We start from the raw sequence: 21,721 nt of genomic DNA, 5'->3' as shown, positions 1-21,721 counted from the left end.
GCCCCGCGCCAACCGCCCGGGCTGCCCGCGCGGGTGACCCCGCGGCCCGGGCGCCGGGAGCGGCGCGGGGGGCGGGGGGGCGCCGGGCGGGGTCGTTCTCGGGCTCGCGGGGCGGGGGCGGCGCGCGGCGGGGCGCGGCCGGGGGCGCTGTCACTTCAGCACCAGGAAGTAGGTGGTCCAGCCGGCCAGCAGCAGCGCCCCGAGGAGCACCGTGTAGCTGAGGAGCACGAAGGCCAGCAGCTCCCGCAGCAGCTGCAGCACGTGGACGGTGGAGGCCGGCATCGCCCTGCGCTGGGGTCCCGGGAGCTGCGGGCCGGGGCGCCGGGAGGGCCCTGAGTCGCGGGGCCGGCCCTGCCCAGCCCTGCCCTGCCCTGCCCCGCCCTGCCCCGCCCCGCCCGCCGCCCGGACCCGTGCCGGCCGGGCTCCTGCTCAGCGGCGCCGGCGCCCGCTCCTCTCGCCCAACTCCTGCATTTTCGGTGCCGCGAGCGCAGCCGCCGAGGGCTGGAGCCGGAGGCTCTCCCACCCCGCCGGCCGGAGACCCCGCGCGAGGGCTCTGCTCGGCCAGAGACCCCGGTGGGCGCCCCGCCCCGCCCGCCCCGCGGCTGGCAGCGGGCGCCCCGCCCCGCCCGGCCCCCGGCGCCCACTCGGGAAAGTTTCCCCGCTCACCGCTCCGGCGTCTCCGCGGGCTGGACCCTCCGAGCGGCTGCCCTCCCTCCACAGCGAGGCGTCGGTCAGCGAGGGGCCGGCCACAGCCCGCACGCGGTCCCCGCGCTGCCCGCAGCCGCTCCCGGACGGACGGCCAGGGCGCCGGCAGCCCTGCCCAGGCGCCGCCCTCGCAGGGGCCGGGCCAGCGGCACCCGGGGGGCTACTTCGAGTCTGGTCTTGCTTTCCGGACGCCTGCCAGGGGCTCGCCCCACCGGGCTCACGTCATCGCGATCGACATCCCCACCGCGGCCGTCCCCTGACAGCAAACACTGCGGTGTCAGCGAGCGCGGCCGTCCGCGGGGCTGCCCAGGGCCCGGGCTGGCCGTCCAGCGGGGCAGGTGCCCTCTCCGGCCTCCCGCCCCTTCTGCCTGCCCGCTCCCAACTCGGACTCCTTCAAATGCGAGGCAGAAGGAGCCAGAAGGGGCCCGCGCGAGGGCCCTTCCCCACGTCACCACTCCGGGGTGCTCCTCGATAGTTCGCGTCCTGTCCTGTCGTCTGCCGGTAACCACTGGTTTCTGACCTTTCAGAAAGCAGGCAGAGGGGACAGCACCCCCTTTATCAGCATCATCATGCAGAAGCAAATGGCTCCTTAATTTGATCAGGCGCTCTTATTATCAAATCATCCCCCGGCCGCAGCCTGCCGAAGACAGGCGCAGAGCATTATCGAGCCGCGCAGGAAGCCAGTGGGTAGTAATTGCTCCCCCAGAGACAACTGGCCACGGGCAGGGCTTCTGGGTCCCAATAAGAGGCCGTGGCTGAGGTCTGGAGCCTCATCCTACAGCGAGAGGCCATTAACACAGGCTGGCTCCCACCCCTCCGCCCAGCCTCCACGGGGACGCGTCCCGGTAGCCGCTGGCCGCCACCCAGGCAGGTACTTTATTAGCCCCACAGTAAGTGAAGCTGAGAGACAGGATCTGAAGTTCACGTGTATTCACCAAAGCCAGAGATCTCAGACTTGTACATTATCTTTTTCTGTATTGACTGGCATATGTCACCAAACAACAGGAGCGAATATAACAAGATCTCATTGTCAACAACTGGCTTATGTGGTGTCCTCGTTCTAGGACCCACATTTTTCCTCATACTCCATCTCCTGGAATACTTTTTTCCTGCTCATCTTTTCAAAAGTTTTTAAAAAATTTTTAAACCTGGGTGTCCTCAATGCAAACACTTTCTCCTAGTGACAGTTCACTCAATCAGACAACAGAGAGGGAACAAAGATAGTTGAGAATATGATGATGAAATCATAATCCAATTTCACTGAGGGCTGAGCCAGAATGGGCCAGAGCTCACTGAGAAGCCCCTCCTTCCCAGCTCTGCCCAGGAGTGAAAGGAGCTGTTTTTCTTATCTTTTTTTTTTCCTTTGGTGGTGGTGGGGTGGGGGGCACACCTGGCTCTGCTCAGGATTTACTCCCGGCTGTGTGTCAGGGATCACTTTTGGCAGGGCTTCGGGGGACCGTATGTGGTACCAGGGATTGGCAATTGGGGTTGGCAGCGTGCAGAGAGCGCCCTATTCACCCTACTAGCTCTCCAGCCTACGGTGCTATTTTTGTTTGGGGGCTGCAGAGAGTTCTGCTCCATACCACTCGGGGGGGGGACTCAGGGTTCTGGGGATTTAACGAGGATGTGCAAGGCAAGCACTCTACCCACTGACTATCCCCCTCCCCATGGAGATACTTCTGACGTTCTCCCTCCTAGCTGTTCCTCTTCTGCCCCACATATGCAGTGCAGTTCAAATACTGATTTTTCTGATGCCTAAAATCCAAGCATATCTCAAGAAGCAAATGGCGTCTATGTAGAATGCTTCCTCTGTGGAATTCTGTTTGTTTGGGGTCACACCTAGCAGTGCTCAGGGCTTACTCCTGGCTCTGAGCTCAGAGATCACTCCTGGTGGGCTTAGGGGACCATATGGGAGGCTGGGGATTGAACCCAGGTTGGCCGGACACGAGTCAAGTGCCCTCCCCGCTGTACTATAGTTCCAGCCCCTTTGCTGTGGGAGCAGGTGTAGCAGAAGCGTCTACCCGCCCAGACAGAAGGCCAGACGTGCTGTAAACAATTTGCCTCTCCAGGAATCAGTGTCCCACGCACGGCCCTTGCTCAGGTGGGCACACTCCGAGACCAAATGCTGCTTCAAGGGAAAGTGAACACACACATGCTTCAGTGTGTGTTCTCTCTGCGTCCAAATGAAGTGACTTGGGTTGTGTGTCTCAAGCTGAGCATGTGAACACACGAGACACAAGCCCATCTGTCCTGACACAGGCCCCGATCCCAGGAGACCTGACTGGGCTTGAGTCACATCCCGAGGGCCACAAACACTGCGTGGTGAGGTGGGCCTCCTCCTCCAAGGCTGATGGCTGTTCTAGAGTAAACCAGCACTCTGGGGTAACAAGTACTTGAGAAAGGATTTTCTGAAATGGGAGCAGTTTTAGGACAAGCCCAAAGATTGGAAGTGGTCAGGGTCAAATCAAATCCACGGAAAGCAAATCTTCCACATATTACCTTCCCGACTTTAATCTTAAAAAAAAATTCAAAGCCGTACAATTTCTCCGGCCGCAGAGATATCAGACTCTGGGGACAAAGGCATTAAGTACGTGAACCAAACTCCGAAGTAAAAAGGAATCTCCAGGCAGGGGTAGGGCAAGGGGTGGGGAGTCCTGCGTGGATCCCAGGCCACAACTCGGGCCTCCAAGCCCACCGACTCCAGGCTGTGGCTACGGGCACTGCGGGCTTCTGGGGTGGGGTGGCTGCTCATCTTCATTCCCACCCTTCACTCCCCATGCTCCTATTTTTTTTTTTTTTTTGCTTTTTGGGTTACACCTGGCGATGCACAGGGGTTACTCCTGGCTCTGAACTCAGGAATCACTCCTGGCGGTGCTCAGGGGACCATATGGGATGCTGGGAATTGAACCCGGGTCGGCCGCATGCAAGGCAAACGCCCTACCCGCTCTGCTATCGCTCCAGCCCCCCCATGCTCCTATTTTAAGTTACCCCACTTGTGCCCCAAATCAATTATCCAACCCACCATCCACAGTGCGTGTTCAGAGACCGGCAATGAAAGTCCACAGCTTGAACAGTCAACAGCTGGTGCTTCCTTTACTCGGCGGGTTCTCAGTCTCCGCAGAGAGAGACACAGAGGCAGAAGCAGAAGCAGGGCTGAGAGACAGTCTGACCTCAGAGCCTGACTCCAGAGGAACTTCTGCGCCGAGTGCCGGGCTCCTCAGAGGCAGCTCCCTCCGCACGCCCTAGTAAAGCTTCTCCATGAGGGACTCGATCCAGGTGGAGCCGTTCATCAGCTTGGTGGTGGCGATCACGTACTCGGTGCCTCCGTCCTCCAGCTGGGAGAGGAAGCGCAGGGCGGCGATCTCGGCGAAGGTGACGCCCCCCAGGAAGAAGACCAGAGTCACTCGGTTTTCTCCTGGTTGACCTGCAGGGTAAACATTTCAGAATTACTTACCACGCTACATGGGCTTCTTGTGCTCAAGAGGCACTGACAGGGGCCGGGAGATGGCTGCAAGGGCTGGAGCTCAGGCAACCCGCAGGAGACGCAGGGCCGACCCGCAGCCACACACCCCCTCCCTGGCGTGAACCTACGTTTCTTCTGCAGGCCCGTGGGCAGCGGCTGCCGCTCCTCGAAGTGGGGGCCCGGGAGGATGCGCAGAACTTCCTCGATGCTGCGCCAGCCAGGCCGGGAGAGCAGCTGGGCCAGCCGCACGCTGAGTGGGGCATAGCCGCTGTACACGTACGAGATGTCCGTGGGGTTCTGTGGAGGATTGAGAGGGACACCTGGAGTCAGCCAACTCCTCTCTGCCTAACGGGCCATGGGAATTTTTTTTTTTTGGTGGATGCCACACCCTGTGGTGCTCAGGGCTCCCTCCTGGTGCTGCACTCAGGGATCACAACCTGGGTTGGCCACATTAAAGGCAAACGTCCTCCACGCTGCCGTCCTGGATTTGACTTTGGGAAGGAACACAGCGTGCTCCCGCTGCCCCGCTGAGCCCTGCCGTCTCTCCACCCTCTACCCAATTTCTTGCTCCCCGCTCCCCCATCTCTCCTCCCCTTCCCTCTCTCTTTCCCTCTCCCTCTTTCTCTCTCCCTGCCCCTTTAGCTTTATGGATCAGACCCAGTGGTGCAGGGCTGACGCATGGCTCTGCCCTCAGCTCTCCTGACCCTGAGTCCTTCTGTCTCAAGCCAATCTTGAAAGGCCGCCCAGTGTCCCTGTGTGCTGGAGGCGGCAATGCCCGGGAGTCCGTGCAGAGGACAGGCGCGTGGCCAAGCCCCGGCACCGCTGGGTCTCATCACTCAACTGTCTGCCGGGAAAGATTCCATCTGACACCCCAAAAGAAAAACTGTTAATCAATTTGGCAAGAAACTTCTCCTATGGAAACCTGGCCCCCTGGGGGAGGAAATGTGGCGCGCTGAGCCCAGCCAGGCTACTCTCAGGCATTCCTCCAGGGGTGCACGACCAAGCCCAAATCTCCCAAGGGTGACAGTGTGTGACAGCCCCCAGCATCACAGTGACCCCAGTCTGAAACCTCCATCTCTCACAGTAACCCTGAGTCCAGCAGCCCCGACTGCCAGTTGGGTTGGTCCCCAATCCTCTTGCGTGAGGCTGGCCTTGTCCCCGACCAGACACGTCCCTGGGTCCAGCTAGTTTCCCCTGCCCTGAGGCCTAAGTGGGCAAGGGCCCTGCCTCCCACCCTCCCCAGCCCCCATCTTTAAAGAGTATCCCTCAACAAGCCCCGCTTGCTCCTGGCCTCTGCAGGAGGGCAGTGCCTTCCCGCCAGGGGACACCACACCACTGGGGACACATGTGCGTGTGTCTATGTGTGTGTGTCTATTGTGCGTGTGTGTAAGACTCAACTTGCCTATCAGGTGGTGTGCATGCACATGCGTGTGAACATGAAGGTTCAGCTCACCTGCTCGTTCACATCATCCATCCAGAGGCGCAGGGTCTTGCGGATGGTGGGGTAGCTGTTCCTGCCCCCCAGCTGGGGCCGCAGCAGCCCGGCCTTCTCCAGGTTGTGTAACGTCAGGATGTGCTCGTAGCCGTATGTCTGCAAGTTGGGGAGCCCTGCTAGACCTCCCACTTTCCAAGAGGGAGCGAACATTTTCACTCTCGTTTTGATACTATTGTTTTTGAGTCAGACCCGGCAGGTGCAAGACAAGCACCTTACCCCTCTTCTAGCTCTCTGGACCCACATTTTCACTGTAAAGTCAGAATGCACGGGCCCAACGTGAGGAAGCATCAGACAGGTGACTGTACTGAAATAACTGAGTAATAAAAGGACACCAACCACACCTCCCGACGTGCTATTTTCCAGATGTCTCCTGTTTTGTTTCTGCCCCCCACTCCCGTGCTCAGGGATCAGTGCTGCTGGGGCTCAGGGGACCCATGTGGGTGCCGGGATCAAACCCCGGTGGGCCACGTGCGAGGCCAAGTGCCTTCTTAAAAAAGTTCTCCCTTGGCAAATTAGTCACTTAGAAACACTGACCTGGAGAATTTCTCGTTTGTAATAATCCAGAACCTTCTGCTTGAGACCACTGTTGCACACCGACTGCAGGCAAACGAGCCTGAGCACCTTGATGAGCGGATGCTTCTGGGCGATGCAGTCCTCGATGTAACTGTTGACCTACAGTCAGGCAGGTTCGTGCGTGAGCGCCGGGTCAGGGCTACAGGCCTGGGCGTCCCCAGGCCCCTCGGAGGCCCAGTCAATGGGAAGCTGGAGGTCGGCACTGAGGCTCACTCCCGCCCACACTCTCTGGACAACCCAAGCTTAAGGGGCTGCAGTGGGCATGACTGTCCCCCCTGCCAGTGACACTGAGCAGCATCAGTACAGTAGCAGGGACTGTGGGGAGTTGGGCGCTTGGCACAAGTGAGGAAAGTGAGGATGCGGGACTTACTGACAGGCAGACAGGAAAAGGGATTATATAACCCATTCTTTTAATTCATCTGTGATGGGTTTCAGGGCTGGGTCTCATTTCTCTGAGGACAGCAAACAGCAGTGACACACACACACACACACACACACACACACACACACAGTTAACAGAAACCTGTCCCTTGACAGAATCTCTCTCAGCGCATTTTGCACTGCTCCGAGAGGCATTTAGGGCAGACACGGGAATAGAAGCGATTCCTTTTCTACCTTGAGTTCTGTTTGCTAATCCCCTAACTATTGGCTACAACGTTTTAATGTTCACGTACCTTATCAGTGTCTATTCCAGACATAAACTCCTGCTCCACGGTTAATTTATCAAAGAAGTCTTCAGACGCTAAAACAGAATTAAACGCACGAGCAACTCAGAAGTGGGATAAATGCTCATTTCTCCCAGAGGCAGGCAAAGTAGCAAGCAAGCACCGAGTTAAGTCATCACCGGGAAGGCACCTTCTAGAACAGCGAGGCCGACAGTCTGTGCCCCGACGTGTGCCTAGACACAGAGCCCGGCCCCAGCAGCGTCCCCCCATACTCATTAAAGCAATTTCCCAGGGCATTTTACTTCGGTTTGTTTGGGGGCCACAACCGGTGGTGCTCAGGGATCACTTCCGGCAGGCCTGAGAGGCCATATGGGACGCCGGGATCTGACCGGGGCTGGCTGTGTGCCAGGCACTGCAGTACCGCTCCAGCCCACGCCCCTTTCAACACCAGACTGAAACCAACCTCACCGATTAATGCCAGGTCTGGCGAACCGGTGCTGGTGCCACCCAGAGCCCAGGAAAGCCCTGCTGTGGCGCGCACAGGCCAGGCACGGCCTCGACCCCACAAGACCCAACAGTCACACTCGGAACATTTCTGTGAGGACACACGCAGCTAGCACAGGGAACAATGCACACGTGAAACAGAGGCCTGGGGAACCCCGGAAGTAGCAGGGAGCCAGTGACACGCCCCGAGCCCGGGGAACGGACACACTCACTCGTCACGTCCTTGATGAGCTCGGCGATGGAGGTGTGGTTGGCCAGGGAGCCCCGCGCCGCCTGCATGTGGGGCAGCTGCGAGACGAACTGCTTGATCTCACCCACCGTCTTGGCGTTGTGTCTTTCCTGAGGGTGGGGAGAGGTCACGGCAGTGCTGGGGATAGCACCCAGGGCTGCGCGCGCGCCCCCCCCCACACACACACACACAGACACACAGACACACAAACACACACACGGGGCATGCCCCAGCCACAGCTGCTGAGAGCATTTTTAGGAGTTCGGGTCTTCGGGTTGCTCAGGGCATGTTTGAATCACATGCAAGACGGTGCTCCGGGCTTCCTCCTGACACAGACACAGGAGCGATCCCTCAGTGCCAGGCCAGGAGTAACCCTAAGCACCTCGGGGTGTGCCCAGCCCTAAAAAAAAACCCCGAAGAAATACAAACACTAATATAGTGACTATAACTCCTAAAAAAGATGAAATCGGGAAATCCATCCTCCATGGGAAAGTCATTTTAAAAAATTCACCCAAAGTTAAAGTATTGAGCTTCTATCATTTAACTGACTCAAGTTTCAAAAGTGAGTTGAGCCCAGAATCAAGGAGCAGCAGGAGGCGCGAGGTGCTAACGAAGCTTTGGGCGCCGGGGACTGTGCTCTCATTATCACCTGCCCCGGCCCGGCCTGCTCGGGCTAGACCCGGAGCTCCCCAGACGCAGGGGCCAGCGGAGACGCCGCCACCGTCAGCGGCTGGAGGGAAGGGGGGACGGGAGTGAGGACGGCGGACGGTGACTGGCGAAGGACCCAACGCCAGGAGAGGACCTGGCACCGCCTTTCCCCGGGCGCCCACAGCCCACCTGCCGCCCGGCCCCAGGCCCCAGGCCCCGGTCACCTCGAAGGCGGCCGAGATGACCTTGGCCTTCTTGCTGAGCACGGCGCCCACAGCGTTGAAGTTGCGGTCGCGGATCTCGGCGTACAGCTCCTCGGCCGAGTTCAGCGGCAGCTTCTTGGCCTCTGTGGGCAGGTCCTGCCCGTCACCCTGCCTCTTCGGGGCGAATTTCTCGGGGGGCAGCTTTACGTGACCTGCACGGGAGGGGACACCCCACGTGAGACTCCAGAGACTTCCTGTCACGGGGGAGCACTGGGCTTTGAGTCACCGGTGGCGCATGAGCCCAGGGACGCTCACGCTTTTCATGCGCGGCTTCCTTGGCCTGGCCACAGAGCGCCTCCTGGCACTGCCAACCTGGCCGAGCCAGACTCAGGACGGGGCCACCAGGGTGGCCACTGTCTGTCCTGCTGGTGTGACACCCGACATTTCAGCCAGCCAACAGGAGCCGGGAATCACCTCAGCATGGAAGCGAGCGTCAGGGCGGGAGACGGGGAGGGCGGGAGACAGCTCCGACGGCTTCTTTCCTTTCTTTCTCCTTTCTCTGAGTTTTGGGCCACACCTGTCAGTGCTCAAGGCTTATTCTTGGCTCTGTGCTCGGGGCTCATTCCTGGCAGTGATCGGGGGAACCATATGCGGTCCTGGGGGCCCCGCCCGGGCGGCCGTGTGCGCGGCAAGCACCCTAACTGCTGCACTGCCTCTCAGCTCCAGGTTGGTGCCTTTCAAAAAACGTCTCCTCCGGTCTCAGTACAAATCCCTACTGTCTACACACGCACTCTGGATCCTGAATCAACTCCACCGCTGTGGGTCCAGAGAAGCGGGTCAGCAGGGGCAGCGCACGCTGCATGTGGGAGCGTCAGGCTCAAGTGCAGCTGTCCGATCCCCTGAGCACTTGGGGTGGGTGCTGAGAATCATAAAGCAACAAGAACTCCTGCATCAGAGAATGTGGGGAGAGAAAGTGACGGATGGAAGAAAATGCTTTTCAGCTTCTCAAATCCTAAGCCCCTCCCAATAGCCCAGGAAGCAACATGCCACAGTGGCCGCAGGATCCGGGGCCTGAGCACATGCTGAGACATACGTGGTCGGCTAAGCCTCGATTATGCCAGCTCAAAGCAGAGGGGTGGCCTGCACGGAGCCCCTGCACGGGCCTGCCGGTAGCCCTCAGTCCTCGGGGCAGAGCTGGGGGCTATGGGGAAGCCCAATCTCCCCTTGTTTTTCAGATTCCCTTAGTTAACGCTTGACTCAGGAACAAGCATGTGCTGTGAAGAGACAGTTCCTGAAACTCCTTCCCCCGGAGACACCCCACGAGCCCCGTCTCTCACGCCTCCCCGCCCCCAAACCTCAGCACCTCTGACAGATCCCCCGAGGGACTCGCAGAAGCACCCCAGGTGGGCACCCCTCGCACGGGGTGCTCCTGTGCCAGTGAAAGCTCGGAGCAGGAGGGGGGGTTGCGTGTGTGGCATCGCCCCCAGCCACTGTCAGGCACAGCCCCAGTGGCCCCAGGGCCATGGACTGGCCCACAAAGCAGAGAATCACCAAGATCAGCCCCAGGGCCCCTGGGCACTGCTTATGACTGTCCCCAAACTCCCCAAAAGGAAACACCTTAAGATGTTACCCGGAACAACTGGTAACACACAAACAGGAAACCCCTCTGTAATCATTACAGAGCAGGAAAGTGCCCTGTCGTGTGGAAATGCCTCCACGTGTGATCGTGCTCTGCTTCCTGGGCCACCGCCACTGAGCCACGCACTCACCACTGCAGTGACACACACCAACCACTGCAATCCACTCTACAATAGCCAGCTCGGCACACGGACAGACAGCACTGCCCGACATGGCCAGCACCCAGCCGCAGGGCTCCGTGCTCCGGAGAGACCCCGTGCAGCCTGCTGTGTCCCGTCCTCCCTGCACAGGGCTCCGGCCCCAGGACTGTCTCCCCAGCTCCCTGCCCCCTGCCAGCGACTCTCCAAGGTGCTGGAGTTACCCCCTTGCGGCCTAGGGCTCCCTGTTCTGAAGAGAAGACATGAATCAGACTGAGGGAAATTTCTCAGACTGTGTCCCAACAGGAGCTACTCCCGGCCCAGTGCTCAGTGCACAAAGCAGGGACATGGACAGAACTGAGCACTCGCTGTACGCCTGGCACTAGCCCTGTGAGCTTTCCCAGCCCCACCCAGATCTGAAATGCTACAGAACCAAACAGCCGGGGCCAACACCCCTCCCCCCAACCTCAGACCCAGGCACCCCCCCAGCAACACTCTATTCCACGCCTGCTTGGGCAGCCCTCTGCACAAGGCCTTCTCCTCAGTTTCCCCGATAGCGTCCTGGCTCCCACTTGCTTTAACCTTGTGCCTAAAGTCTGTATCTGATATTTTCAAACATTCTGACTTACACACAAAGGACCCACCTTCGAAAACAGCCACTTTTGAGATTTACGTTAATCAGCTAATCTATTAGCAAGCGCTGTCACTTCACTTACTGTTCTGGATGCCATAAATTTCATCGATGAGTCCTTCGTATGTCAGCTGAGTAGCAAGGGGCGTTAATAAATCCACGTTTCGATCGAGCAACAAGAGGTTGTCAAACACAGGAAATATTGAGTTCTGGCTTCCTGTGAACTCTCTCTTCATCCTGATCATCATGTTGGCCACTTGCTGGGGACAAAGCACAGAATCAGGCGGAGCCTTTTAACAAGGGGCAGATTTTAAAACGAAGCTAAAAACAGCACGACAATCCAAAGTTTAAAAATAAGATGGAAAAAAATAAAAGAATAAAAGAAAACAAGACAGGCCTGAGACAGTCTAGCGGGTAGGACGCTTGCCTTGCAGCTGGCCAACCCAGGGTCAATTCCTGGCACCGCACATGATCCCTCCAACCCTGCCAGGGGTCAGCCCTGAGCGCTGCTGGGTACAGAGAAGGGCGGGAGGAGGGGAGAGGGCGAGGGGGGCGCACGGAAAAGAAAAGAATAAAGAACAGAAAAGAGAACAGGAAAGAGGGCCGGGAGATAGCAGAGGGGCCAGGGGTCACGCCTTGCATGCGGACAGGCTCAGTTTGGTGCCCCAAGCACAGAACCAGGAGCACTGCGAGGTGGAGCCCCAGCTCCCACCCCCAGGAGAGAGAGGAAGACCTCTCGGGGAAGGACCCCCACCAGGGAGAGGCGCCCCCGCTTCCCGCCCCGGCTCACCCTGGCGCACTCGCCCTTGCCGAAGATCTGGGGGATGGTCCCGTACAGGGCCTGCAGCGTCATCAGGCCCTTGGCCGCGTGGTACAGGCTCGTCTGGTCGCTGTCCAGGTAGCACTCCTGCGGGAGAGGCCGAGGGCGTGGGCATGAGCTGAGGGTCTTTAGCCGAGCAACAAGGCCCACAGGCGGCAACTCCGCTGGGGGCGAGCGTCGCCGGGTGGGCACCTGACCACAAGGGTGGTCTTGCAGAGGGCAGGCGGGCTCTCCCACATACAGCAGTGAGTGTCACCGAGGCAGGGGACACGAGGAGGGCAGCCACGGTCTCAGAGAAGGGCCAAAAGGTCCATTTAACACTCAGACAAAAAGAAACATTCTGGTCCAGAAAGAGCAAAGCGCACGCACGCACGCGCCCAGCCGGGTGGCTCAGCAGGCCGATGGGGCACACACGGTCCCCAGCAGGGCCCCAAGATCACTCCTGCGCCTCAATCCCTTCAGCAGAGGAGGGAAATCACGCAACGCGCTTCACCCGCACCCCACCCGAGAGCGCCCACTGCAGATGGCCCGACCCCGTCCAAGGCAGCAGCCACACACGTGCACCCCAAAGGCGCTGACTGGAGGCGGGGTGCAGAGGGAGGCCGCCCAGAGAGCCTGGCCCAGAGCGAGAACAGCATCCCCAAAGGTCCTGCAGGACGGCTCCGCAGGTCTGGGGGTGCAGCCTCACACCTGAGCCCAAGCGCCCCCCGGGTCGGGATGTCCAAAGAGTCCCCGGAAAAGGACCTGAAACTCCGCATCGGAGCAGAGCAGAGAGGAAAATTCAAGGGGAAGGAAAGCGCTAGGGGCGACTTTCAAACCGCTCAGCGGCCCAGGAGAGCAGAGCGGGTACCGTGCCCGCCCGCGGACAGCCAAGCCGGCTCCTGCCCAGCCCTGCCCAGCCCCGAGCACCCAAAGAAAACATTCATTTAAAACAGCGTATTGCTACAGCGACACCTCTAACCACTCCCACCCGGTGATGCTCAGGGGATACTCCTGGCTCTGCCCTCACGCATTATTCTGGTGGTGCTTCAGGGACCACATGGGATGCCGGGGATCGAACCTGGGTCAGCTGCGTGCCAGGGAAAATGCCCTCCCTGGTGTAAATCACCCCAGCCCTTGTAATTCCTCTTTAAAAGTCTCCAGGGCCATACCTGGTGGTGTGAGGGTCCCTCCTGTCCTGAACCCGGGGCTCCCAGGCTGTGTTAGGGCTCTAGCCCTCTGAGCTATCTCCCTGCCACCCATAATTCCATCTTAAATAAAAAAAAAATTTTTTTTTAAGTTAGCCATGGGGGGGGGGGTTGGAGCAATAGCACAGCAGGTAGGGCATTTGCCTTGCATGCGGCTGACCTGGGTTCGATTCCCAGCATCCCATATGGTCCCCCAAGCACTGCCAGGAGTAATTCCTGAGTGCATAAGCCAGAGGTAACCCCTGTGCAATGCCGGGTGTGACCCAAACAGAAAAAAATATTAAAAATAAAGTTAACCACAGGGGCCAGAGTGATAATAACCAATGTCAGGCTACTACAGTGCCAGGAGTAACCCCTGAGCATCGTCAGGTGTCACACACACACACACACACACACACACACACACACACACACGTTAACAACACAATTTTTGGAGCTGAAGCAATAGTATAGCGGGTAGGGCATTTGCCTTGCATGCGGCCGATCCAGATTCGATTCTCAGCATCCCAAATGGTCCCTAAGCACAACCAGGAGTAATTTCTGAGTGCAGAGCCAGGAGTAACCCCTGTGCATTGCCGGGTGTGACCCCCCACCAAAAACAACAACAACAACAAAAACCCCATGTCTGCCTTGTATGTCTTGCTCTGTTGTAACCGGCGGTGGTGAGCCTCTGTGGAACACCCAGCTCGACTCTGCTCAGTGGAATTCACAGGGCCGAGAGCCCCCCCGGCCACTAAACCCACTGATATTATACACACATATTTTCACTCGGTCCCCCCAGCCTGGGCAGTGCCATGCACAGTATTTTTCGAGCTTGTTTCATAAAGGAGCGGCCCTGGGTGTGACCGAGACAGTCCCTACCCTCAGCTGGGGTGACCAAGCCTGCTTCCTCAACGCTTTCAGTGCTGCTGACGGGGAAAGGAGGAGAGAGGGAGGTCTCTCCCACACCTGCAATGGCTTGCACGGGAGCCGAGCCCCGGGTCCTGTCACTGCACAGGGACGGGCAGGCCCGTTTCCTGTCACCACACAGGGGCATGCAAGCCCCTCCCTGTTCCATTACTGGGGTGGGGAGAGACTGTTGGGGGAGCCCAGGAAAGTTCTGGATTCCACAGGCTGAAGCCCAGGGATGTGAGCAAACCCGCAGGCTGACAGCAGCCCAGAGCCCAAGCAAGCCCCGGTTTCCTTCTCTTAAGGTGCTGCTGAGAGACCAACAGGCTGAAGTTTTGGAAAAGGGTCCGGGAACTCCGGTGACACACCTGCACTCTCAAAAGGTCATGTCCCGAGACGGCAGCCTCAGTCCCACAAATCAGGTCACAAGTCCAAGGAATGCAGGGAAACCCGCCCGCACAAGCTTCCAGAGGGCAGCGGGCGGGCGCACGGGACAAGCACAGGCCCGGGCTGACTCCCGGCTCGGCACTGGGGGTCACGCCTGGTGGGGCCTGGGGACCACACGGGCTGCCAGGGAGCAAACCCTGTCTTCTGGGGGCAAGGCAAGCGCCCGAGCCGCCTCACTATCTCTCGGGCCCTTGTATGCCGTTTTCAGAAGACATTATCAGGCTGACGTGTTTCCCCCCCTTGCATCTTTCCCTTCATCCTGGTATTTATTTTCCCTTTCCCTCCCTTTCTCGCTGAGGACCCAAGGGGCACACACTCTGGGTGGTGTTACTCACTGGGGGGTCCTACTTGGCCTGCCACAGCTCCAGTCATGCCCAGTTTTCTGTATTTCCAGAGAATATATCATAGGAAAAACATCTGGTTGAAAACTCACATAAATCGATGTTTTGGGGTTCAGAGATTCTCTAGAGGGACTAAGCATGGAGAAACCACACCGCACAGAAGGAAGAGCCAGAGTTCTGGCCCAGGCACCCCTGAGCCAAGCCAATGCTTGTAAAGAGAAATTTTTCAGAAGTGTTCTTTGACATAAAGATAGTGAACAAGGGGCTGGAGCGATAGCACAGCGGGTAGGGCATTTGCCTTGCATGCGGCCGACCCGGGTTCGAATCCCAGCATCCCATATGGTCCCCTGAGCACTGCCAGGAGTAATTCCTGAGTGCAGAACCAGGAGTAACCCCTGTGCATTGCCGGGTGTGACCCAAAAAGCAAAAAAAAAAAAAAAAAATAGTGAACAAAACAATATAAAATCATATCTGCAAGCAAAAACAACCTTTCAGAAATAGACATAAAAAAAAGTATGGGGGGGCCGGCTAGATAGTACAATGGGTAGGCGCTTGCCTGGCATCAAAGAGTCAAATAGGGACCCCTGAGAATCCCTAAGACTAATCCCTGAGCATCACCAGGTGAGGCCCCAAGACAAAAACCAAAACAAAGCAAACAAAGAAATGTAGGAAGCAGGCTGGGAGGGCGTGTGGGAGAAACACAGCCCTCTCCTGCACACCCGCACCTGATCCCGGCCCTGAGGTCACACTGCAGAACCTCAACAGCTTTAACGAAAAATGTAAGCAATTTTATTTCTAGAAAATGAAAATCTAAGATAAGAGTCTTCAGGTCTTGCCAAGGCCCAATCAAGGGGAAAGGCGGGTCATGGAAACAAAATCACTCACAAACCGCCAACTGGCAGAACGCAGTGACAGACTCGACTATTTCTGGCTGGAGCGCCCCTGCCTTCCACCCTCGAAGCTCCCTCCACCGCCACAGTCAAATCGGGGTGGGACGGGCACAAGGACAAACATCGACCAGCAGCAGAGAAACGCCAGAAATAAATGCATTTACGGACAATTGATTTTTGACAATTCAGTAAGGACAATAACAATTTTAAGGCCATTTGCTGAAACAGGGGGGTCTCCACAAGCAGGAGGAGGAGCGGCCCGAGAGACCGCACAGGGGAAGGCACTGGTCTTGCATGCAGCCGACCTGGGTTCTATCCCCGGCACCACATATGTTCCCCGAGCATGCCAGGAGTGATCCCTGAGCACAGAGCCGAGAGTAAACCCTGAGCACTGCTGGGTGTGGCCCAACTCCCCTCACTCCCCAAAAGGAAGAAACCGGAGGTGTCCAGGAATCACTGAAACGCCAGTGTCGGTATCACCATCACAAACGAGGCAGAAATGAGTCTCGCGTTCAAAGAGCAAACAACGAACTTACTCTGAAGGCGCCCTCCGACTCCATGGACAGAAGGTCCCCGTCGAAGGGAATGAGGTCCAGGCTGTACTCCTCCCTGTGTGTGAAGGAGCCCAGGACGCCCAGGTCCTTCAGCCGCTGCTCACACAGGAGGCTACGCCGGGGCACAAACAAAATGTGGAAATCTCTCGTGGGGCCACGTCTGTCTTCACTGCAAGAGAACGACCGTATGTTGGCCCGTGAGGCCCCAAGGCGAGCACTGTTCCTCAGGGCCTCACCCATGCCTGGCACACAGCGGGCTCTAAAGGGATGCTCATGAGCTAAACCCACACCACTGACTCGGCCCATGTTTCTAGTTATCTTGCTCTCTTGATTTTGACGCTTTTTTTGGAAACTGCTGACCTGTGCTCTGCAGAGGGGCAGTGTGGCTTTCTCTGGGGCCACTGATGGGATATGAAAACTCTCAGGGCTACTGCAATGGACATCTGTTTCTTACAGAAAACAAATGTTTTTATTTAACCAAGTGATGCACTGGCTTGTCTCTAGGAAAATGAAAGGTTGCTCCACACCGCGCCCGATCTTCCGCAAATAGCCCGCATGCTTTTAAGCCCTTAGGGGCCACATCGATCAAACGTAATGCGGACTGGGCTGGTGCACTTCCTCCATTGATGCTGCAGCATTAAATTTTAATCAGCTTCTCCTGACTTTGCTTATGAAATCTGAGCATATGGTATTCAGTACTTGAAAAATAACCATTAGCTGTTTTTCTTTTTATAAAGAAATTTGGGTCCCTCTACTGAGACAGGCCACAGCTTTCTGCTGTCCTGAGAGATGGGGTTTATGTGGTTAACCCTGCTCCTCCAACCCCCAATACACAAAGTTCCCCATTCTCTATCTACTTCCGGTTTTGGGGCCACATTTGATGGTGCTCAGGGCTAACTCCTGGCTATGTGCTCAGAAGTCACTGTTGGCGGGCTCAGGGGACCACACTGGGTCCTGAGGATCTAATCCTGGCCAACTGCACGGTCTCCTACTCCTGCCCCCCATTCTCCTGACACATTTTCACATCTGTCTAAAAATCCACTTCCTAAAGCACTGGTGGGCAAAAGTGTCCTGATGAGCACTAACACCACTAGAGGGATGACTCTGTATGGACCAAGCATCAGCTCTGAGATACCTAAGCACGTTTTCAGCAATTATATCCATCAGTTCTAGCCTGGGTCTGACGAAAAATATGATATTCTTGACATCAGCTGCTGGCAAACGGCTTCCCTTGAGTGTGAACATTTTCTCCACTTCATGTTCCTAGGAAAGAACACCTACACATGGTTAACAGAACCCCTAAAGTTTTGGTTTTTTTTTTAGCATTTGCTACAGTCTTCTTTTTCTTTTTTTTTTTTTTAATTTTTACAATTATTTATTTATTTATTTATTTTTTAATTTTTATCGAATCACCATGTGGAAAGTTACAAAGTTCTCAGGTTTATGTCTCAGTTATACAATATTCAAACACCCATCCCTTCATCAGTGCCCATATTCCACCACCAAAAACCCCCCGCCCCCGCCCCCCAACCCCCAACTGTATAACTGATGAATTTCACTTCAATTTCTCTTTACATTGATTACGTTCCATATTTCAACATGAAACTCACTATTGTTGTTGGAGTATCCCCCCAAGAAAGACAGCCCTACTACCACAGAAGCATCTGATAATTAGTTTTCCATTAAAAGATTGTATGTTTTCAGTTTTTAGAAAAGATCGCGCGGCTGCGTTAGCGGCTGCACGGTTTGGAGCTGTCCCAGTCCCGAATCCCAGAACCATGTTAGTTGCTGCTCAGTGTCGCCAGGGCTCCATCTGGAGAAGGGTGTGCTGGCGTGCTGGCTGTACCTCCTCCGTCTGGATCCCCGGTGTTGCTGGCCCGGTCTCGGAACCCCTAAAGTTTACCAAACTCAGGCATCACTGGAGGTAGCCAACCTGGGTTGGATTGCCGGGCTCCCATGTAGCCCCCAAACACCACCAAGAGTGATTCCTGAGTGCAGAGCGAGGGGTAAGCCTGAGCACTGCCAGGGGTGGCCCAAACAAAAAAGACCAAAAACAAAAACTCAGATGTTGAAACACTCCCACTCCAAAGCACAGTATACTTCAGTGCTGAGCTGGAGAATGCAGGGGTTGAGGTGCTTGCCTGAAACATGACTGCCCCCTCTGCTTCCCAGCACCACTAGGGTCTCGAGCATTGCCATGTGCATCCCTGGAGAGGCCACTGGGGTGGCCTGGGTGATCCCTGCCACCACAGGGCCAAGCAGCACTGAGCTGCTAAGAATCACCACCAGGAGGTGCCCTGGGGCAGTGGTTGGGAGTCCCGGGGCCAGGGAGAAAGTAGAGTGGGTAAGGTGCTTGCTTTGCATTCAGCTGACCTGGGGTTCTATCCCCAGCACCCCATACTGTCCACTGAACACTGCCAGAAGGTATCCTGAGTGGAGATCCAGGAATAAGTCCTGAGCCCTGCCTAGCGTGAGCCCCAAAATAAAACAAAAAATCACTTTAGTATAGAATTTTTTTTTTTTTTTTGCTTTTTGGGTCATACCTGGCGATGCACAGGGGTTACTCCTGGCTCTGCACTCAGGAATTACTCCTGGCGGTGCTCAGGGGACCATATGGGATGCTGGGAATCAAACCCGGGTTGGCCGCGTGCAAGGCAAACGCCCTACCCGCTGTGCTATCACTCCAGCCCCTAGTATAGAAATTTTGATTCCCCAAAGCCAGGTGTATAAATGCAGGCTTAAGTAACCAGTCCTGTGTCTGAAGAACTTTCAGCCACATTAAGTAAGAATCAGAAGATACCATGCTCCTGCAGGCAGAAGGGAGGGGCTCTCCCAGCCTTTAAAGGCCCACTGAAGGCGCATACGAGCCCGTGTGCTGCTCGTGCCCATGTAGTCGAGTACATGGGCACCTGCAGCTCCTCTCTTGAGATGTGGACTTTCATGCTTTCCTGTCTAATGCTAGAATGTGTGTAGGGGCTCTCTCCACCTTTGGAGAAGCCCACGGTCTCTCTTGAACACATTACTTTCTCTCCCTTCGTCCCCTTCCTAAAAGCTGCCAAATAAAATCTGTTTTTTGTTCAAATAAATAAATAAATAAAGGTCCACTGAAGATGAAACATGTATCACTCATAACAGTATCAGTGATTCTAAAGACCAGACAGCTCTGCACACCAATTACTCCAGAAGAAGTAGAACATCATATTACTCTTGCTAGAGTCCAGAATGACAGTCCCAGAAAAAAAAAAAAAACGCAAGCCCTTTTACCTTTAGAAGTGAGTACTGTGCAATCAAGCCAAACGGTCCTGTGAGATACTCATCCCAAACTATTGCCTGCGGAGGGAGAAGCATCCCGTTAATTTAGTAAAAGGGATTTCAATAGCAGCCAACAGCAAACAACGGTCATCTGCAAACTCTGAATGAACAAAACTTGCAGTTAGCACTAGCTGACCACACTCATATTTCATGCCCTGAAGAAAAACAGCATCAGGGCAAGGGGTGCTACTGCTGGTCACGGAAGCACAATCGCGGTCACCCGGAGAGGAGGGCGTGTACGCAGTGTCCTGGGGTCAGACTGGGGTCATGAGCCGTGGGCGAACTGCCAACGAAACCGTTCGAGCTAGTATGTAACAGGAGTCACATAATCCGGCGTCTATAAAATAAAAACGTCTCGCACAGGTATTACAACACTCAATTCCGACAGAGTACTTGGAAGGCTGGGACAGTGTAATGTGCCCCAGTCCCCAGCGGGCAAGCAGGACTTTGCAATGACCCTGAGAGAGTCGGGCTTCCAAGAGACCCCGCCTCTAATTGGGCAAGGATGGCGCTTCCTGGTGGTCACTGTGTGCCAGGGTCAAGGCCAAGCGGCCCTGTGGGCATTCGACTGTGCGACACCAGTGTCCCTTTCCTTTAGCTGGCGTATTTCATCGCGGTGACTGTGGAGTGCAGGCACTGGAAGCAGTGGTACCCAGGGGAGCGGCGGCCACACCCCGCACACCGGCCCGCCGGGGTGCCTGGAGGCGGGGCTGTGCGCGTCCACTCCGCCCCCCGGGGGCTCGTCCTGCTAAGGCTGACTCGAGTCGCCCCCGTTCTCGTTCCCAGCGCCGAGGCGCAGGGGAGGGAAGCGCACGCCCCCGCTCTCGGGGCGGCCGGCCCCGGGGGGGCGCGCCGGGCTCCAGAGGCCGCCGCCCGGCCCGGCCCTCACCTTGCTGCCCGCGCACTTGTCCAGGAACTCGCGCAGCTCGCGCCGCACCGCCTCGCGGAGAACGTTCAGGTTCACCCGCCCGTACGACAGGTGCGCGGCCATGGCGCCGCCCGGCCCCGCCGCCACGTGACGCGGCGGTCACGTGAGTCGCGTGACGTCACACCGGCACAGGAAACCGGAAGCCGGGAGCGGCCGGCAGCCCCGCGCCTCCTTCCGGTCTGGGCTCCCGCCTCTTGGTTCCGCCCAGCCCCGGGCCACCCCACCCCCCACGAGCCCCCCGGAGCCAAGAACTGACGTCAGAGACGGCAGGGGCGGTACTGAGGTCGGGGCGACCCCTGGCCGGGCAGCCCCTGAACACCGCCGGGTGGGGCGCAGAACATTGTTTTTTTTTTTTAAATAAAATAAAATAAAGAGGGGCTGGAGCAGTAGTACAGCGGGGAGGGCATTTGCCTTGCACGCGGCCGACCCGGTTTCGAATCCCAGCATCCCACATGGTCCCCTGAGCACCGCCAGGAGTAATTCCTGAGTGCATGAGCCAGGAGTAACCCCTGTGCACCGCCGGGTGTGACCCAAAAAGCAAAAATAAATAAATAAAAATAAAGAAAATAAAGAAAAGAGACTGAGCGATAGCACAGCCGGTAGGGCGTTTGCCTTGCACGCGGCCGACCTGGGTTCGATCCCCAGCATCCCATATGGTCCCCTGAGCACCGCCAGGGGTGATTCCTGAGTGCAGAGCCAGGAGTAACCCCTGTGTATCACCGGGTGTGACCCCAAAATTAAATAAATAAAATAAACTAAAGATAAAATTGGTTCTCGTCCTGCTTAAAGGTCTCAACTTTGGGGGCCGGAGGTAGTACAAGGATTAAGGCATTTGCCTTGCACGAGACCACCGCATATGGTCTTCAGCCCCAGTGTGCTCCCTGAGCACCGCCAGGTGTGCCCCCAAAGGAACACTGATGAGAAGGTTCCGTTGGGCCAGGGAGAGGGCGCCAAGCTTCTGGAGTGCAGGATCTGACCTTCCAGCCGCCAGCCGCCAGCCGCCAGGTGAGGTTCTGCTAACACGGCTAGTCAGCAAGGGCCGCTGCACTGCTGCCTGCCCAAAAGTTAAAGATTGGCTTAAATTTTTTTTTAATGGCATTTTTTTGTTATTTTTTTTTTAATCACAGATGCACGTTCATAAGTTTGTAACTGTACCTCATGGTGATTCACTACTGAAAAAAAATTTTTAAAAACGCATATAAAAGGAGAAAAGAAAAAAAGAATAATAAAAAAATGCATATAATACACATTTGGGGTTGGAAGGCGGCTCCACAGTAGAGCACCTGCCTCCTCCTCCCTGCGCTCTCGCTCTTGCTCTCTCCCCCTCTCCCCTCTCTCCCTCTTTCTCTCCCCTCTTGCCCTCTTTTTTCTTTCACACACACACACCTTTTGGGCGTTATGGTTTACAATACAGATATTGAAAGATTATGTACATCCCTTTACCTACTTTCAACACCCAGTTC

The 21,721-nt window shown here is 56.5% G+C and overlaps 2 protein-coding genes across 2 annotated transcripts; both read right to left on the bottom strand.

Annotated features, from left to right (window-relative positions):
* Window positions 1-86: 86 nt before the first annotated feature.
* LOC129406997 (uncharacterized) lies at window positions 87-3,040 on the bottom strand. The gene is made up of 2 exons (XM_055147029.1): window positions 667-3,040; window positions 87-306 (listed from the first exon to the last, which is right to left on the bottom strand). The coding sequence occupies exon 2, from the start codon at window positions 280-282 to the stop codon at window positions 151-153; it is 132 nt and encodes a 43-aa protein (XP_055003004.1). The 5' UTR covers window positions 283-306; window positions 667-3,040; the 3' UTR covers window positions 87-150.
* Window positions 3,041-3,191: 151 nt separating this feature from the next.
* VPS33A (VPS33A core subunit of CORVET and HOPS complexes) lies at window positions 3,192-20,360 on the bottom strand. Its single transcript, XM_055147024.1, has 13 exons — window positions 20,220-20,360; window positions 19,283-19,348; window positions 17,154-17,281; window positions 16,001-16,187; window positions 11,682-11,798; window positions 10,977-11,151; window positions 8,507-8,697; window positions 7,618-7,744; window positions 6,911-6,978; window positions 6,198-6,335; window positions 5,622-5,759; window positions 4,297-4,465; window positions 3,192-4,129 (listed from the first exon to the last, which is right to left on the bottom strand). Exons 1-13 carry the CDS (start codon window positions 20,319-20,321, stop codon window positions 3,948-3,950), a joined length of 1,788 nt encoding a protein of 595 aa, XP_055002999.1. The 5' UTR covers window positions 20,322-20,360; the 3' UTR covers window positions 3,192-3,947.
* Between the last annotated feature and the right edge of the window lie 1,361 nt (window positions 20,361-21,721).

Source organism: Sorex araneus, chromosome 9 (genome assembly GCF_027595985.1).
Source record: "Sorex araneus isolate mSorAra2 chromosome 9, mSorAra2.pri, whole genome shotgun sequence".
Lineage (NCBI taxonomy): Eukaryota > Metazoa > Chordata > Mammalia > Eulipotyphla > Soricidae > Sorex > Sorex araneus.
The sequence above is the reverse complement of the archived record's forward strand: the minus strand, read 5'-3'. Positions and strand labels throughout refer to the sequence as shown.

What these genes read in the sequence shown, in the direction of transcription:
- LOC129406997 (XM_055147029.1), bottom strand. Translation starts at nt 282, where the DNA reads ATGCCGGCCTCCACCGTCCACGTGCTGCAGCTGCTGCGGGAGCTGCTG.
- VPS33A (XM_055147024.1), bottom strand. Translation starts at nt 20,321, where the DNA reads ATGGCCGCGCACCTGTCGTACGGGCGGGTGAACCTGAACGTTCTCCGC. An exon ending in AGTCGGAGGGCGCCTTCAGA is followed by an intron (nt 11,799 to 16,000) that starts GTAAGTTCGTTG and finishes CCTCTCCCGCAG; the next exon opens with GAGTGCTACCTGGACAGCGA. An exon ending in ACAAACGAGAAATTCTCCAG is followed by an intron (nt 5,760 to 6,197) that starts GTCAGTGTTTCT and finishes CCCAACTTGCAG; the next exon opens with ACATACGGCTACGAGCACAT.